The following is an 11,801-nucleotide window of genomic DNA, read 5'->3' as shown; positions in this document are numbered from 1 at the left end:
TCGACGATGTCATCATTGAGCGTCGGCCACAATGACATCAGCGAGACGCCCTCGATGATGATGATGATGACAACGGCGTGTGACCTCTGATGTCAGCATCGTGCCATTGCTAATGTCACTGAGAAACCTCGATGACAACGGCGAGCAACCGCCATGTCGGCGAGGCACCGTGACGGCGATGACGTTCGTGTAACCGTGGCGATGTCAGTACGATTGAACATCTGCCATCGGTGACGTCATTATCACTGAGCGACCGCCGCGATGATGACATGGGCGAGCGGGACCCCTGCAATGGCCACCAATGCGTGGCCGCCATATTGAAAACAATCTTTCCTCGCGGAAAATAAAAGCACCAGAGAGAGAATGCACAAGTTTATTTATGAAAATGATTTGAAGGGATCCTCCATTGTTTTGACGCTGCTCGCGTTCCTACGGGGAGACGCCAGGCCAGCGTGTCTGCAGTGATGACACAGGCACAGACTTCATATGCTGCATTCAAGAAAACTGGGAAGTCTGAAATTCCCTTGCTCCTCCCCTTTTTGACATTAAAAAATTAAAATCTAAATCAAAACAGTCCACACTCAAGTGACTGATGTCAAGTACTACTTTCCTTTGGCGGCAATCCAGAAAGAGCACCAAATATACCGCGAATCTGCGTCCCAACAACGGAGGATCCTTTAAAGGCGTCATGTGTCCAGATCAGTATTTTTTTTTCAATACGTTTTCTAATGTCCGTTTGAACTTCAATTTGCATCGCTAATGCTCCAAAGCATTTTTTTTAACGTTTCCCAAAGGCTCGTCTCGAGATGTAAGTGCTTTGATTCTTTTTGGGTTTCAGTTCCGGTGTGAAGCGCTCAGGCTGATCCGACGATGAGTTGACAATAGAGAACTCGGGCACTGATGCTCCCGACGACTCCTCCCACCCCACTCCCCCTTTCCTTTCAACCGTGACAGCCTTGATTGTTTTGCTGACGCTGGCGGCCATTTTGGCGCCCCTCAGGCCTTTCGTTAGCTTGTGTCAAGTCAATGAACATAAAAGGGGACATATAGGAATTTTATTTTTGAATATAATTTTGTCTTCACATTTCCTGCACACTGAAAATGAAATGAAGCGCTAACTATTTTTGTTTTTCGTCGCCGTTCGCCTTGGCATCACCAAAGCCCCGCCCGGGTCGTCATGGTAACAAAAAGTGCCGGGTGAGCATGGGCTGATTGGCATGAAACAGACGGGTTATTAAGACACTTGGAAACTTTTTAAATTGTTTAAAAAAAATGTAAAAGCATAATATGTCCCCTTTGTGGTTCTTTAAATCCCCACAGTAATTCTCAATGTGTCATCAATGTTTAAAAAAATGAAATTAAGGGAAGAAAAAAAAGAGGAGGGTTATCAGAATGATTCTATTTGTGTGCCGGTGTTTGTACTCATCGGTGTGGTGGCTCGTTTATGAACTAGTGCCTCTGATTTCAACCTTTTAAAGTGTCTTTTTATTATTGTGTTGCGTGGTTTTTTTTTGTATAATTATTTTGGTGCCAATTTATAGTTTTGCAAAGCTTTTATTGATTTGCTTGCTCACTTATTTTTGTAATAGAAATGAGTTCCATTGATTATTATAATTTCTTTGAGGAGGAAAAAAAAAAGTTTGACTATGCGCCTACATATTTATATCTAATGTGTAAATTAAAAGTTATTTATTTAAAAAGAGACAAGAGGTGCCTCAGACAGGAATGTGGCAAGCTGGAGCGAATGTTGCAAAAATAAAAAATACAAAGACCAACAACAGCAACCACACCTTTTGTGACACTTTTTTCTTTGTTATTTGACCTTTTTTAAAAGCCACAAACATGACCGTTTTTTTCCCCCTGTGTAAAGTCACATTTCAAATAAAAAGCTCAAAAACCTTTTTTTTTTTTGTTCATTGTTCTTTCACCACATGAAAAGAGGACAAAACTGGCAACATCTTCTGGGTAGCATCACGGTTCTTGATTTTGAAAGAAAAAAAAAATCCAATATGGCGTCTTACAATATTTCATCTTGCCCGTTTGCATGAAAGTGCACACGTTGTCCTTTGAGTCACTTTCAATCCACTGATTGAAGGCGCGACTCATAAAAAAGCGAAAGCGTACCAGGAATAATAATGATGGAATTTCTGGGAACGGAAAACAGCCTGAGAGCAAAATTGATCTCTCTTCAGCATTTTCGTAACGAGCAACGGTAATCTGGTCTTTGATCTTTTTTTTTTTTAAAGATCATTTTAGCATATATCAAATTAAGTCTCGGATAAATCTTCGCTCCATGTTTTCAGAAACTGCCACAGTGATGAACCTTGCGGACTGTCTCACAAATATCAAAGACAATTTGGCTCTCAATTAATCACATTTTTGCAAACTTCGTAAAAACAAATTATATTAGTCTTCAATGGACTTGGCAAAGTCTTTTTAAAGCAAAGAATTTAGTCTTTCTTCTACATATATATTTTTTTAATCTTAAATCTCATGAGCTTGTTTTTTTTCCCCATTACATTTTTCTGATACATTTTTCGTTAAAACAGATTAGCCTTTGCTCACCTTAAACATACATAAATATCTATTTGTATTCTATTTTATTTATATGGCGTCTAGATTAACATGGGAAGGGGACCTTGAATAAAACTAATCGCATATTGACGGGGAAATCACACATTAGCATATTTTTCAAAACCGTTTCAGTCCTGGTGCGTCGAGACTTGAGCGTTGTTATTAAAAACGCTCTGACAATGTGAGCGCATCTCCAGCATCGCTTGCAGATTGGCATCAGCTCAAAATTGTCTCATTCATCAGACTTTATTTGAATCCGTGCCCTCTCTCTCTCTCTCGCTGTCTAGTTCGCCCTCTTGTACTGCAGCAGTGACATCATCAAAGAATAAAAAAATAAATAAAGAAGCGCATGCGTGAAAGTGCATTGAGCCCAACTAGAAACTGGAAGGTAGCTTTGGCAAGCTGGTTTAAACATTCATTCATTCATCTTCCTAACCGCTTGATCCTCACTAGGGTCGCGGGGGTTGCTGGAGCCTATCCCAGCTGTCTTCGGGCAGTAGGCGGGGGACACCCTGAATCGGTTGCCAGCCAATCGCAGGGCACACAGAGACGAACAACCATTCGCACTCACACTCACACCTAGGGACAATTTAGAGTGTTCAATCAGCCTGCCATGCATATTTTTGGAATGTGGGAGGAAACCGGAGCACCCGGAGAAAACCCACGCAGGCCCGGGGAGAACATGCAAACTCCACACAGGGAGGCCGGAGCTGGAATCGAACCCGGTACCTCTGCACTGTGAAGCCGACGTGCTAACCACTAGACTACCGGGCCGCTTCATTTATTTGATATACCATTCGAAGGGGCATCTGTCTTTGAAAGGCGGGCACCAGACCAATGTTGCGTTAATGGTGTGCAGAAATTGGGGGTTGGGGGGGGGGGTGTCATTTCTCAGTTGTCCTGGTAAATGCTAATTGAATAGTCAACCCAGTGAGGCTGTGAGGTCTGCAAACTTCGGATCATTTTGTGGAAGCCCAGGTTTCCAAACAACATGGTGAAGCAGCTCCTAGCTGTTATGCTGCCCCAAGTGTAAATGCGTTTAAATCCAGGTTAGACCTTTTTTTTCCTTCCACATTCCTTTGATGAAGCATTTTTTAAAAAATACATTTCTCTTGATGATATTTTAGTCATTACTTACTAGTGAGGGCAAAGAGCAAACTCGTACATGGACCTGAAGCTGGATATCAAACGACTCGAAGGTACTTCCATGACAGACCTGTCGCTTGCTGCGTTTGAAGAGTCACCCTCTTCCTCCTCCTCCTCTTCGTCTTGTTCCCGTCCGTCTTTTCCTCGGCGAGACGTCACTGCTTTTATTTCCTGTGCGCGATGTCGGCGCCTGATAGCGGCAGGCCGGCGTCTGCGGGCACACAAACAAACGTGTCAGATACACTCAGATGAGACGCTGAGATTTCACGATGAGAATATGCTCGGGGTTTGGTAACGCGTGCTTATTATACGAAGTGGGAAAGAAAAAAAAAACTGAAGCATGGAGGGCAACAAAAGCAACACGGCATTTGTTTTTGTTTTTTGTTTTTTTTGTGTAAAAGATCCACACTTTATTTTCACGGCTTCTTTTTCCTGCGCATGTCATAAGTTTGGAAACACTGACGGACAGATTCAAATGGTCCCAAACACATAAGAAGGTCAAGAAAGTCAAGCTACTAACTCTTGATAATGCAGAGCTGTGAACCAAAAGTCATTTGAGGTCAAAATGCAGCATCCACATCATAAGGCTGACTGAGAAAATAATAATAATATAATAATCCTTTCATTCATTCATTCATTCATCTTCCGTACCGCTTGATACTCACTAGCCCATCCCAGCTGTCGCCGGGCAGTAGGCAGGGGACACCCTGAATCGGTTGCCAGCCAATCGCAGGGCACACAGAGATGAACAACCATCCACGCTCACACTCACACCTAGGGACCATTTTTTAGAGTGTTCAATCAGCCTGCCACGCATGTTTTTGGAATGTGGGAGGAAGCCGGAGCACCCGGAGAAAACCCACGCAGGCACGGGGAGAACATGCAAGCTCCACACAGGGAGGCCGGAGCTGGAATCGAACCCGGTACCTCAGCACTGTGAAGCCCACGTGCTAACCACTGGACTACCGTGCCGCCCAATATAATAATCGTAAATTTTATTTATAAGCGCCTTTCAAGACACCCAAGGACACTTTACAATAACAAAAAACACCAAGATGCATATTAGTTGTTATCTGGTCAAAAGGTACCTACTTTGAAGAATCTAAATTATAAAAGATATTCTGTTTTGCTACACATTTTTTGGAGGGGTGGGGGTTACCAAAAGAGTTCCCTCAATAATGTGGATGAGGTCAGTAAGGATTTCCCTACGATTCTGGATATTTTTAGATGATATCAAAGGACAGTGAATACAACAGAAAATGAAGAGAAAGTGAATATCAATAAAATACTATTTTGAGCTAACAGAAGTCACATTCCCCAAATATATTAAAACGAAAAATAAAATCATACATCGAAATTGCCTTCGTGTTTTCACAATATCAAGTGTAGAGATGTTCCTACTGAATACGAATCAACCTCTGCCAAATATCAATTTGGTGTTAAGGCGAGTTGAATCCTGATTTGATCGTGATCCAAAACGTGCACTTCCGAGTGTCAATACCAATTGAGCAACTCGATCAAACGCCCTCGGATGCGCTCGTCGCTCATCGGTTGAGTTTGTGTCTGATTTGACTCCAAGACTTGGATGACGCTCGATCAAGGGGGAGGGGGGGGGGCAGCCAGCGATGGTTGCGTCCCTCGAGTGCGCACGCACGCCCCACACGCATCCACTCGGGTTGGGCGCACTATAAAAGCGGGGGTCCGGGACGCCGGGGCTCGGTCCTTCGTCTCCGGCTGTCGCGCTGCGCGGACGGCCAACCATGGCACCGTCGCGTCCTCTCGCCCCGGCGCCGTAGCGAGCGAGCGAGCGAGCCGTGCGTAACGACGAGGAGTTTGGAGCGACGCCGCGCCATGGCCAACTCCAGCGAACCTCCGCCGCCGGGCGGCTCGGAGCTGAAGGTGGGCTCGCCCCCGTCCGAGTCCCCCTCCGCCGGTGACGTCCTGAGCCTGGTGCCCGCCTTCTGGGACTCGCCGTTAAACCACGGCATCAACGTGTTCGTGGGGCTGGTGCTGTGCTTCACCATGCTGGGGCTGGGCTGCACGGTGGACGTAAGCCAGCTGGGCGAGCACATCCGGCGGCCGGTCGGGGTGCTGCTGGCCGTCGTGTGCCAGTTCGTCATCATGCCGCTGGTGGCCTTCCTGCTGGCGCTCACTTTCTCTCTTGACGACGTGGCCGCCATGGCCGTGCTACTGTGCGGATGCTGCCCCGGGGGGAACTTGTCCAACATCATGTCGCTGCTGGTGCACGGGGAGATGAACCTCAGGTACTCCCCGCAACTGCAACTTTGTCTTAATTTTTTTTTTCTTCGTCACTTTTACGCAAAAAGTAGCTTTTGACGTCATCCGTTTTCGGCGAAAGATTAAAATCGACCGTTAATTGACAGAAAACATAAAGATGAATACAAATGCAATTTTCAAGCTCGATTGTACACACAATGTAATTTGCATCTAATTAAAATTGTAATAGTTACCATAATTATTCAATAATATTTTGATGCTACGAGGATGTTCAATAGCATTTTTTTCAGACCGATACCAGTACGAGTATTCACACGAGTACTCACCGATACCAAATACCAAAACCACTATATAACATTTCAATGAACACAATGACAGATAATTCTCAACCAAGAACTTTCTGCCTTTCTGACGCATGTAATGAAGCATAATTGTGTCAAACAGCCGCAGTGTAGCCCCCAACTACTGGCAAGAAAGACTTACGTGAGTCAGATCTTTTTTTTGGGGGGGGGGCATAATTATCGTGGCTGGTATTGGCATCCTTCACGAGTACCTGATACATTGATATTAGGACGGTATAGGTCCACCTGGTATTGGTAGTAGCCCATCCCTATTTATAACGGTTATTATTCTTCATTGAACGGTATTTTAAAAAATTGACAAAAATATAACATTCCTACAAAAATACCTTGATGATAAAAACTTCTTGAAAGGATCGAAATATAACAGAAAACTTTCAAGTACAGTATTGCTTTAAATAAAAAGTGACGTCAAAGAGTGGAAAGACACCAGTGAGGATGTCCAATATGAGGATAATATGATTTAGTCAGCAGTGGAAGCTGTTGTGGAAAGCAAAGAGGCTCATCAATACGGCGAGTAACCATGGATGGTTGAGGCGAGTGATGTGGAAGCAAGCAGACTGTGCAGGATTCCTATGTGTTGTCTTGTTGAAAAATCATTCTCCCACCCTCAACGACCAAACTAATCATGCCCAAAGATGTACATTAGAAAATCACTCAACAACTATTGCTTTCTGTAGGCGTAAAAAGTAGGACTGAAGAGGATTGTGACATTCTAATTAATCACTTCAGTAAAATTGGGATGATACAAACGTTTTTACATTTAGTGCTACAAACGCTACTCTGCGGCCACTAAATGGCCAAAAGTGGAATTACACCCCAAAAATACAGAAACTTGTAGGCCGCAAACCCATAACCCACAATGGAGTGGAGTTTACTGTAGTGGCTTTTTCCCCATCAGGCCACGCCCCTTCACAGCACACATACAGTCCATAGAGTAATAATAATAATAAATAAACCGTTTATTGCTTTACATTCTGTTACTATTTAAAACATTTTTTGGTCATAATTTTGGAGTGTCAATTACATTCGCTATTCGTGGTCCACTGTATTTAATTTTAACCAAAGATGCAAAATAGCGTGCTTAACATTTGACGGTCGGGTCTCCCTATCAACAGCATCATCATGACCATCTCGTCCACGCTCCTGGCGCTGGTGCTGATGCCGCTGTGCCTGTGGATCTACAGCCGCGCATGGATCAACACGCCCGTGGTCAACCTCATGCCCTTCGGCGCCATCATTCTGACACTGTGCAGCACGCTCATCCCCATCGGGCTCGGTGTCATGCTGCGCTACCGCTACACACGTGTGGCCGACACCGTCTTGAAGGTGTGAATTCTCTACTTTACCGGGGGTTCAAAATTTTGGGGTAAAGTCTGCCGAAGGTTCAGTAGAAAGTAAAAGTGGAAATGGCATCATGACGTTGTCCGTATGTCGCGGTTTGGATGCAATTACCACCTCTACGAGATTAACTCTGTCTGCTCAGGCATGTAAACGGAAAATTGTTTCATCAATGGAAATGTTGACCCTAACCAGTATATTGACGTCATGTTAACAGTCAGTTCTTTTTTTTCTCGGAATAAGATGCATTTAAAACACACAAACCAAAAAAGAAAATGGTGCCCGTGGGTACTAGTTAGCCTCAAGCACAACATGGGTGCGTTCTAAAAATAGCTCACCTGTGACGGGACACTGTGGGTCTATGTATGTATTTATTTATTTAAAAATAACATATGTTAGTTCTGTACTAAATATTCTATATTGGTACAAAGTGACTACCTCTCAAAAGTGAGCATTATTTTTGAAGAGGTAGTTGTCATTTGGTGAGATCTACTTCATTTTATGTGTACTCATCATACACATGCGTATACCTGATGCGGCTCTGGTGTCTCTTCAGGCGTCTCTGTGGTCTCTGCTCATCACCCTGGTGCTGCTCTTCATCCTGACGGCAGCCATGCTGGGCCCCGAACTGTTGTCGGCCATTCCGCCGTCCGTCTACGTCGTGGCCCTGCTGATGCCCATGTGCGGCTACGCGGCGGGCTACGGCCTGGCCGTGCTGTTCCAACTGCCGCCCAACAGCCGCCGCGCCGTCTCACTGGAGACGGGCTGCCAGAACGTGCAGCTGTGCACCGCCATCCTCAAGCTGGCCTTTCCACCGCAGCTGATGGGCGGCATGTACATGTTCCCGCTGCTCTACGCGCTCTTCCAGGCGGCCGAGGCGGGCGTCTTCATCCTGGCGTACCGGACGTACCGCAGGCGGGTGTTGGGCAAGGAAGAGCCGCCGGCCCGCCGGGACGGCGAAGACACGGATATCACGTATCAGCGCTTCCAGGATGAGGACGTCGACTTTGACGCTTCATATGGGGCGGTGACGGTGAGCGACCCGAACACCATCATGCTGGACCCCTGCCCGCCAGACCCGACGCCTGTTTGACAAACACAAGTTAGTGTGACAATGTGAGAAACAAAACAATATAAGACGGGCTGATGCATGGAAGGCCTCAATCATGCGTGTTTTTCCCTTTTCAACTGGCAATTGTGAATTTTTTTTAAAAATGGCGAATGAAAGAAAATGACAGATTTTGCATCACATCTCAGAAAAAGTTCGGGATATTTGGCTGGCGGGTGAAATTTCAGGTTGAAAATTTTCACACGGGAACTTTACAGAAGAACTTAATTTGATCTTTGCAGAACTCAATTGGACCTTTCCGTAACTTCTCTCAACTTTTGATGACAGCTGAATGTTGCTGTACTTTTTGTTCAACTATTTTTTTCTGTAACAGTGAGCTGAATGGCAAAGTTCACAAGTCCATGAAAATTTCCACAGATTCAACTTCTATGCCTTTCTGTGACTCTTCCAGTGGGTCTTGCAACTCTGTGATTTTCTAAACTCAATGACAAGGCTTCAGATGTGATGCTCTCATATTTTTGATATTCGATTGCCAATTGGAAGTGGAAAGAAGAAATGATACACGCATTCTCAATCGTTGTCAGTTTTAAAAAAAAGCATCATCATGCGTGAAAACACATCAGTCTGTGAATGTAACAATCAGCCATTTTGTGCGTGAACAGTTGTACAATGTGTATATGAAAAGAAATGTATGGAGGTAATTAAAAATGTACAGATGTAAACTCTTCTTTCTTGGATCAAGAACCTTAAAGTTAAGTATTAATGCTCTCAACGGCCCCACAAGTGTAAAAATAAGTTAACCACAAATATAAAGAAGAGAACAAATACAAGGGCAGCAAATATCAATTTTAGTTTCATTCTTCATATAAGACATTTATTTATTTATTTATTTAATAAAACATAAATAGCACTGTTGGCTTTTGACGACGTACAGGTCAGATATGTACAGATGAGGCACCATCACCATTGAAAAAAACTTGTAACCCAGGCGTCAGCACATTCCGTGCGTATACACCAAAAACAAAAGAGGACGGCACATTATGCTACATACATTTGAGCGCAGAAATCGAATAATGATAAGGACACTGAGAATAACCTTTCGCAGGTAAAATATTTCAATATTTTGTTATAACAGAAGTAAATGTCAAGAAAATTGGTTGAATTTCAATTTCAATGCACTGTCATTGACAGTGTGACGCTGCTCCTAACATGATCACCATGTACAAACATTGAACAATAAAGCTGCCCCTCTTTTGACTGCTGGACACGCCCCCTGACTTTCGGCGGGAAACACCTGCCTTGAATCAGTCCTAATTGTCAATCACACGTGCGATTTAAATTAGGTCACCTGGAGCCTTGCCGGTTGAAGAATTAAAAAAAGAAAAAACTAACAAAATGGCAACATACGGCGACGAGCCAGTCGACAGCTATTTCTACCCATCTTACAACCACAACCCTTATGTGGGCCGTTACCGGCCCAAGGAGGCTCCGTGGAGGTACAAAAGTAGTTACCTGTCCCACTATGGCAACGCCTCCGAGGCATTCAACAACCAGCAGCGGGCCCAGCTCAAGTCCATCCTGTCTCAGATCAATCCCAAGCTCACGCCGAGACTCCGCAAGGCAAACACCAAGGACGTGGCCGTGCAGGTCAACCCCAAACGGGACGCCACTGTGCAGTGCTCGCTCGGACCGCGAACCCTCGTCGCCATGAAGCGAGACTTCCGGCGCAAAAAGTCCTCAGAGAGTTCTGTGACGTCCGGTGAAAATGGAAGTCCCAAGGCTGTGGTGCGGTACCCGCGGACGCTGGCTCTCTACTCCCCCGTCGCTTACCGAAACATTACCTGCTTCGTGGCGGGAGACAAGGATTCGCCGCCCGGGGAGCCTGCTGCCGCTAAGGCGGGTGACGAGGAAGCGGACGAGGATGAGGACGAGCCCGCGAAGAAGAAAAACGAGGAAGAGAAGAAAGTGGAAGGCGGGAAGGAGAAACGGTCCGAGCCGCTCAAGTCAGAAGAGCTGCAGAAAAGCGAAGACATCGGGGCCGCCGTAGACGACGTGTCGAAGGGGAAAGCCAGAGTTCGCTTTCAGGTATACTGTAATTAATTTGTCAAATTTGGGGGCTAGAAATGTATTTCATACAGATTAACGTTTCGCTTGTATTTAGTCAAGGTAAATGCACTTAGGTTTACTTTTTACTCACGTTCGTTTTGCGAGTCCCCCCCCTACAATATTGCAGACCAACATTTTCAGAAACAATTAAACTTTTTTGATATTATCGTTACATTAACACCCTTTGCGCACAACTGCTAAACCCCTATTTAAACCGTGCACTTTTTATGCGACAATATTATCAATCTGAACATGGTTGCATATTAAAAGAAGAAAAATGCTGCTGAGAAACTTGTCTGGTCTTGATTCAGTTTCTAGAGCAGAAGTACGGCTATTATCACTGCCGAGGGTGTAACTTAAGATGGGAAAGCGCCTACGTGTGGTGCGTTCAGGGAACCAACAAGGTGAGAACTTGGGAGTATGTTTTTGTTGATGTGGTTCAGTGCTCCTTACCACCCACCACCACTGCTGCATTGCAGGTTTACTTCAAACAATACTGCAGGAAATGCCAAAAGGAGTTTAACCCGTACCGTGTGGAGGACATCACATGTCACGTGAGCACTTAAGTTTACTTGACAAACAAAAAAAAGCTGGTCAGTCATGAATAAGCGGTCATCATCTTGTGTCCAGACTTGCAACAAAGCCCGCTGCTGCTGTGCCTTAACACAACGCCACGTGGACCCCAAGCGTCCGCACAGGCAGGACTTGTGCGGCCGCTGCAAAGGCAAGCGACTTTCATGTGACAGCACCTTCAGCTTCAAGTACATCATCTGATCACAACAGCAAGCGGATTCTGTAATTGGTTCGGTACTTTGGTGCATGTTTTGTTGCAGCGATTGCGTCGCCACACACATTCACTATTAAAATGTCTATCTTGCACTTCTTGGTCTGTCTTTTGTACTTTTTTTTTAATGAAAATGTTGATTAAACTCGAATGTGCTTTTTTCCATGAGGGGTGGGGGAAATGC

At 44.9% G+C, this 11,801-nt stretch overlaps 2 protein-coding genes and 1 long non-coding RNA gene across 3 annotated transcripts in view; 2 read left to right on the top strand and 1 right to left on the bottom strand.

The window, feature by feature from the left end:
• The window catches only part of LOC127605534 (uncharacterized), a 48,704-nt gene extending 38,003 nt beyond the window's left edge, over positions 1-10,701 (bottom strand). Inside the window, exons 1-3 of the long non-coding RNA XR_007963605.1 lie at positions 10,240-10,701; positions 8,189-8,743; positions 3,791-3,931 (exon numbers count right to left, since the gene is read on the bottom strand). This is a non-coding gene — a long non-coding RNA (uncharacterized LOC127605534). The remainder of the gene's footprint in view (positions 1-3,790; positions 3,932-8,188; positions 8,744-10,239) is intronic.
• On the top strand, positions 5,397-9,449 carry slc10a4 (solute carrier family 10 member 4). The gene is made up of 3 exons (XM_052073091.1): positions 5,397-5,984; positions 7,436-7,646; positions 8,215-9,449. Exons 1-3 carry the CDS (start codon positions 5,572-5,574, stop codon positions 8,749-8,751), a joined length of 1,161 nt encoding a protein of 386 aa, XP_051929051.1. The 5' UTR covers positions 5,397-5,571; the 3' UTR covers positions 8,752-9,449.
• On the top strand, positions 10,114-11,712 carry zar1 (zygote arrest 1). The gene is made up of 4 exons (XM_052073101.1): positions 10,114-10,812; positions 11,145-11,237; positions 11,313-11,387; positions 11,464-11,712. Exons 1-4 carry the CDS (start codon positions 10,123-10,125, stop codon positions 11,605-11,607), a joined length of 1,002 nt encoding a protein of 333 aa, XP_051929061.1. The 5' UTR covers positions 10,114-10,122; the 3' UTR covers positions 11,608-11,712.
• The last annotated feature ends 89 nt before the right edge of the window (positions 11,713-11,801 follow it).

This window comes from Hippocampus zosterae, chromosome 8, assembly GCF_025434085.1.
Source record: "Hippocampus zosterae strain Florida chromosome 8, ASM2543408v3, whole genome shotgun sequence".
Classification (NCBI taxonomy): Eukaryota; Metazoa; Chordata; class Actinopteri; order Syngnathiformes; family Syngnathidae; genus Hippocampus; species Hippocampus zosterae.
The sequence above is the reverse complement of the archived record's forward strand: the minus strand, read 5'-3'. Positions and strand labels throughout refer to the sequence as shown.